General features: G+C 35.0%; 1 protein-coding gene and 1 pseudogene across 1 annotated transcript; both read left to right on the top strand.

Moving 5' to 3' along the window:
• On the top strand, positions 1-1,371 carry LOC147290983 (protein STRICTOSIDINE SYNTHASE-LIKE 10-like). The gene is made up of 3 exons (XM_086238576.1): positions 1-383; positions 510-785; positions 876-1,371. The coding sequence occupies exons 1-3, from the start codon at positions 133-135 to the stop codon at positions 1,369-1,371; spliced, it is 1,023 nt and encodes a 340-aa protein (XP_086094702.1). The 5' UTR covers positions 1-132.
• A 1,102-nt stretch (positions 1,372-2,473) lies between these two features.
• LOC147290982 (uncharacterized) lies at positions 2,474-3,967 on the top strand (annotated as a pseudogene).
• The last annotated feature ends 3,073 nt before the right edge of the window (positions 3,968-7,040 follow it).

Genomic DNA, 7,040 nt, shown 5'->3' with positions numbered 1-7,040 from the left:
CTAACTTGTTTATAAATACCAGACTTATGCAGCCAAATCAAACGCAAGTGGTAAAAGTAATTTCAATCATATTTGATCAGTCAATTAATCATACTCCATCAGCGATCAGTCAATCATATTCGATCAGTGAAGATGAGGTTGTCGTGCTTGTTCCTTTTCTTCCTAATTAGCGTTCTATCAGTTGTTAAGCCTGGAGAAGGTTATTCTGTGGTTCATCATAACCTCCAACGTTACCTTCAAATTGACCTCTCGAGGGTGACTGGCCCCGAAAGCGTTGCTTTCGACTGCCATGGAAGAGGACCGTACGTCGGAGTTTCAGACGGAAGAATCTTGAAGTGGCAAGGAGCTCAGCTTGGTTGGACTGAGTTCGCATACACCTCCGCATACGGGACATACAGGTAATTAAAGATCGATTTTTAACACTCTGCCTCCAAGTTTCTGTCGACTTAATTTTATGCTTAATTTTTTTTTAAAATCAAATATAAAATTGATTGAGTGAATTTTATATTAAATAGGCCAAGGTTATTATGTGATGGCTCAACCAACCCAGCCACTGAACCTATATGCGGGAGACCATTGGGTCTAAAGTTCGACCCTATAACTTGCGAACTCTACATTGCAGATGCCTATTTTGGACTTTTAAAAATAGGGCCCAATGGTGGTTTGACCCAAAAAGTTGCTAATTCTATTGGAGGAGTGCCATTCCGTTTCCTAAATGATTTAGACATTGACACCGGAACAGGAATGATTTATTTTACAGATACTAGCACAATATACCAAAGAAGGTACATATTTCACAGCTCAATGGATAAATTTCATCAATTATTAATTTTTTTAATTTGTTTAACATTTTTTTTATTTTTTTTCCTCAATAGGGCATGGCCTTCAGTAATCAACTCTGGTGACAAAACAGGAAGGTTATTGCAATATAACCCTTGGACAAACGTGGTGACAGTGTTGCTCCCTGGCTTGGGTTTCGCAAATGGTGTGGCTATGAGCAAGGATAATTCTTTTCTATTAGTAGTTGAAGGCACCACAAATAAAATTCATAGGTTTTGGCTTCGTGGACCCAAAGCTTATAGGGCTGAACTTTTTTTTCAACTAGAAAGGGCTGCAGATAACATTCAACGAAACGACAAAGGAGAATTTTGGGTGGCCCTAAATAATGGGGGGGTCCCAAAAGCTTCAGTTGTTCCATGGTTAAGTGGAAATCCTGTAGCGATAAAACTTGATGAGCAAGGTAATATATTGGAGGTGTTAGATGGAGATGGTGATACAAGGCTCCAGTCTATTAGTGAAATTCATGAATATAATGGCTGGTTGTGGGTAGGGTCGTCAACAAATGCTTATGTAGGAGTTCTCAGGGTTTAGATAACAAAAGTATTAACTCCTTAATTACATGTAATAAGTCATTTATCTTTAATTTCAAATCAATCATTATTGGATATGAGAATTTTTTTTCTTGTAAGTTAACACATGTCTAAGTTCTCCCATAATATTATTGTAATGGAATTGCTTAGACTTGTTCTTCACCGCAACTTTAAAGCATATAGCAAAGCTAGTTTCAGAGTTATCAAGCTAGATGAACATATTAGTTGCCTCTACCAAAACAGAGAAGTCATAACTAGTGAGATATAATTGTACACCATCCTGCAAATAACCTACCTCTTCCATCACTAGCTTGACAGACTCACTAATGACATTCATCAATCTGTCATCGTCTAGTCCAGAATCCCGAATTTCTTGAACAGGAACATCACCAACATCAGTTAGCATTGACTACACACACCATCAAATGTTAAAAAAAAAAGAAAAAAGAGACAACCAAACCAACAAGCATGACATCTCTCCAATTCACCAAATTACAGATTTTTCATGAATATATAATGTAATTATTAAACAACAATGGTTGTTTAAACGCTGAAAGCCTTGGGCAATCCTTACTTTACGAGCCAATTTTTAAGAATGAGTTAGGCCATGAGGTTTTAACATTAATAACACATATCTTTCTTGATGTTTTTGCTGGAAAATATTTTTCAAGAGTTTAATGCTAAGTGAGAGACTTGGCATTGCATATATCATATATGCATCCATAAGTCTAGACCATATGGTTAATATAGTCTCAAATTGATAACCAATTTCTGCAAACATATGTATTCTTTGTGTGATGTTGCAACCTACCCCTGCCTCAGTACAAGAGTAGTTTGTATCTCATCATGGTTTGACATTATCTGGGTCGTAAATCTCCACACAAGATACAAAGCTTTTATAAACTGAGGTCCCTCACCTAACATAAACTTTGGGCCTTTGGTGAAGCCTAGTAAATTGTACTCCAAAATACTAGTCTGAGATGTTAATGTGGATTAAAAAATGAAAAAGAAAAAAGAAGATGTTAACATGAATAAGTGTAAAAGTCTAAAAAATGAGTCTGCACTTTCTAAGAGATTTCCATTTTATTTCCTCTCATTTCATTATGGATCAAATTTCCTCTTATACCAGTATGAGATTATTGAAAATTAACTATATTGTTGCTTGCCCATGTAACACTAGCCTTTTGCCATAAGTTTCTTCTGCTGTTGTAAATGTACAGCAGGGGTTTCAAGATCCATAAGAGACCTTCCACCGGCTCACTTTTCATTGAAAATACAGTCATATTTCTTGCTATCAAAGACCAAGTAGAAAAGTATGATTCTGGTGTCTTTGAAGCACCTGGTGGACACAAATGGTGGGTTTTAATGGTCTACTTTGTCTCTCTATGAACGCTTTTATATGCTTACCATTTGAGAAATAAGAGTGCTGTCCAAAATACTATTGACATCTAGCTTATACTTTATGACCTCAATTGATGCATAGGATTGGATTGGATAGGTTAAATGGCTAGATTCATGTGTATCAAGGAAGAAGCTTCTAATTTGAAGAAAGAAGATGGGAAGAAGATGGATTAGTCATAAGGGGGAACTAAATTCTTTTAAACCCCTGAAAATAGTGGGATTAGTGGGATAAGTTTCCCCTTATGACTAATCCATCTTCTTCCTTCAAGTTAGAGGATATTCTTTCTTGAATACACATGAATTTATCCATGTAACCTATCCAATCAAATCATATGTATCAAATGAGATCTATATGCTTAGTTTCTCTCAAATTCCCCATCTTTTTGCACTGTATTTATAGTTTTATGTTTGTGGTGCAGGGGGCTGTCACTTCACCCAAATGAAACAAATAAGGTGGGGGAGTGGTTACATCTCCCTCTACTTGGTAATAGCGGAGACAGATAATTCTCCTCAAGGGTGGAAGGTTTACGAAGACTTTATATTGTTTGAATTTGATCATTAACCGAAGAAGTATTTGACCATCCAAGGTGAACTTTCTGCTAATTGATTTACACATATGTGAATGAATGCATGCATAATTGCCGATGCTTCCCATACAATTTACTCAATTTTCAAATTGTACAGATGCTGATGGAGCAATGAGGCGATTTCATGCGGAGAAGACTGATTGGGGTTTTAAAAAATTCCTCCCCCTTGGGGCAGAGGTTTTTGTTTACAGCCACCATAGGGAATCAGAGTCTCTTGCCATGGTTGAGGAACCTACTGATGGAACTTATAAGTTGAAAAATTTCTCAGCATGACTAGATTAGACTTCTTATCTATCTAAAGTTTTCACTGTTAGAGAAAGAAATTGGTATGTACATCTTTACATCTTTGCTACTTCTGTCTGCTCGCGTGCTTGTGTATGTACATGTGTTTGACCTCTATAATGCAAACTTGCAACCTAGACTCACAATCTATTACTTTCTTTTCCTACTCATTCTAGGATGCTACAGGTTTTTCCAAATGTGAACACTGCTCAAAGGGGAAAATCACTAACAGTTTTCTTATTTGCTGAAAGGAAGAACCTTCCAACTAAGAGAGCAATTTATGCAGATTTCAAGCTTCGGATATTGGAGCAATTTATGATACATTAACTGTTGAAGTTGAAATCCTTGTTATGTCTGTGATTAACGTTTTCGCATCCCCAAGAACTATTTTATTAAGATAGATGGCTTCAATCTTTGAATTTGTATTGGAAGCCCTATGAATATGTTGTAATCAAATTGAAGGAAGTGTATCATAGTGTGTGAGCTTTATCAGTTACCTTTGAAGTTTCAATTCAATAAATAAAGATTGTGTTTGTTTTTTAAAATAAAGTAATATATGATTTAAGTACTAGTTAGAAGTTCGAGGGGATTTAATGGATATAAGCATTGGAAATACGATATCCCTTAATTTTTCTTGCTGGGACTTAATGATAATTTTGAGAAAGGAAGTTCAATTACTCCCAAAGCGAAAGAGGCTGAGCTATGACCACTCTTTAGGTTTTGCATCAGGAAAAAACTTGATTTGCTGATTGCTTTTGTTAGATTGAACAAAATTCATCTTTCTCTTTGAGAAATGACAGGAACTACTTATTCTACTAAGAGTTGAACTTAAAACTAACACGCCAATAATTAACAGACTACACTTCTTACCCTTGCCAACATCCAAACCGCCTAGTTAGAATAGTATGGTACCCTGAAAACCTCTATTCCGACATCAGCCCTCCTCTCTTTTGAAGTATCACTTATTCTTTGATTGAAATTGTGGTGAATGCTGATACATGATGCACTAGGATCTCAGTAGAATGCAATAATTTACAGTTTACAACTGTGGTTATTGATGGAAATGCAGCCTACACAGCCAATGATCAGATATATTCTGTATTTTGTAAGTGTACTTGCATCTTTGTAGGTTATATTTGTGATTGTTTGAGGTTTTTTTTTAATTTCCTCATTTTTGTACTACACTAAAAAGGCTAAGTATGTGTGAGAATGTGAAGTGTTGTTATACATTGGAAAAGTATAACCTTGCCTAGTGGCTTATAAAAATTTGGGCTATTCTCCCATTGCCAATTGGTTTTGGGATAGATGCCTAGATTTATTCATGGTATCAGAACAGGTTCACCCACGTGTGTTAGGCCAAGCGGCCACACGTGCTCCACATCACCCAATATGAGTTATCCACTTGTTTGGCTTAAAGTGACGCCACACGTGCACACGTGCGGAGGCGTGTGAGAATGTGGAGTGTTATCCCACATTAGAAAAGTATAACCTTGGTTTTGGGATGAATGCCTAGATTTCTTCAATATGCACGTTCATGAGTGAAATAGCAATTATCATTGTAATATCCAACTTGACTATGACTTGTATTGTTTTTTGTTTTCCTCTATCTATATTTATATGTCTTGCCTTAAATAATCTTATAATCAGATCAATTAGTATAGTAGTTTCCAACTTAACTTGACTGACTTGTATTTTGTATTGCTTTCTACTATCTCAATTTATGTACACATTTTTTTCCTTAATTTGCTCTGTACTAATCCATCAGTTGGCACTTGAAAGCACATACTCTGCAATGGCAAGCAAACTTGGTAAGTTTTGCTAATCCCTTGCCTTCTCAAAGTTTTCATCTGATAATAAATGAACATTTTTCTTTTAATTTTCAATAGAGTAGCATATAAGTCCTACAATAAGTGATTTGGATCAATAAACTTGCAGTTTCATCAATTTCCTTTTTCCTTTTCCTTTTTTTTTCTTCTCATTATGTTTGTGGTTTTGGTTTCACTGAAGCATCTTTATAATTAGAAAACTCATATATTATATTGTTGAACATTTCAGAAGCCCCTGGCTTTATGTCGTTGAAAAATGTACATGAAGTCTCGAAGAGTTTCATTAAGAATGATACATTAAATGTTGAAGTTGAAATCCTTGTTATGTTTGTGATTGACTTTTCTTCATCCGCGAGAACAATGTTATTGAAATAGATGGTTCCAATATTTGAATTGTATGAAGTCCTCTAGTACTCAAATTGCAGAGATGTACATGATGCATCATATCATGTGAACTTCATCGGTCACTTTTCAAGGTTCAATTGAACAAGTAAAGATTGTGTTTATTTTTGAAAATATAGTATGATTTATGATTTAAATAATAGGTAGAATCTTGAGTTTTAAGAAATGTGTGCTGGAGTATCCATGAAATTTAATGCATATAAACATTGGAAATATATTGTTCCTTAATTTTCTTGTTGGGTTGAATTATTTAAGGAACAATGCTTATTTGAGTGATTTCTCAATTGATCAGTTTAACAGATGAAGCTTGAATTACAATCAAGGAATCACTTTCCAAAAGAAAGAGGTTCAGCTAGGACCACTCTTTAGGTTGTGCTTCAGGAAAAAAGTTGATTTGCTGAATACTTATGACAGGAACATAACATATATATACATCCTATAAATTTGGATGTAACTACTTATTCTATTAGGACAATACATCAATAGGACTGACTCTACTTTTTATCCTTAAAATATATACAGATTTTTAATTTAGTCCTTGGATTTATAATTAGGCTTAACCTGCAACAGAAATCCTCTGTCAATATAAGGTTTAAGCAAAGATTGAAAAAGGCCAGCAGGCCCAGTATCCTCAATCCTCGCAAAGCGGAACAGACCAAACACACATTCACAATAAATAAAAAAAAAAAAACAAAATACAAAACTCAAAACAATAAAAAGCACAGGATCGAGCCCATAATACATTTAAAACCCAAATTACAAAAGCAACCCAATCATGATGTATAGCACAAAATTTTCCATTAATTTGCAGCAAGTCTATATATCAACAATACCCTTTGTTAGGTATCCTAAAGATGAGTCTGAACTTTCCAAGAGATTTCCAGTTTATTTCCTCTCATTTCATTATGGATCAAATTTCCTATTATTCCTGTCCTATCCTATAAAGACTGACCTCTTATGTCAATATAATATGCCAATATTGTGTGTGCGTGTTAACCTACTTTATGTGCGTTATACAAACCATTTGAGTACAGGAAAAAAGTTTTGGAAAAATAAAAAATTGTATCGTGGCCTACCTTACAAGGTCTTGGTCTACGATATGAGCCAAATGTGTAAATGACAAACTCGACCCTGCATTGTCCCATTGCCATGCTATAACATTTTAAAAGGGC

This window comes from Dryas octopetala, chromosome 3, assembly GCF_963921425.1.
Source record: "Dryas octopetala chromosome 3, drDryOcto1.1, whole genome shotgun sequence".
Classification (NCBI taxonomy): domain Eukaryota; kingdom Viridiplantae; phylum Streptophyta; class Magnoliopsida; order Rosales; family Rosaceae; genus Dryas; species Dryas octopetala.
This window is presented reverse-complemented; position numbering and strand designations above follow the sequence as displayed.

Bases quoted from the DNA above. Each gene is read 5' to 3' on its own strand.
- LOC147290983 (XM_086238576.1), top strand. From the start codon at position 133: ATGAGGTTGTCGTGCTTGTTCCTTTTCTTCCTAATTAGCGTTCTATCA. The intron at 384-509 runs ATACGGGACATA...GAATTTTATATT, and splicing joins GAGTTCGCATACACCTCCGC to AAATAGGCCAAGGTTATTAT. The intron at 786-875 runs GTACATATTTCA...TTTCCTCAATAG, and splicing joins AGCACAATATACCAAAGAAG to GGCATGGCCTTCAGTAATCA.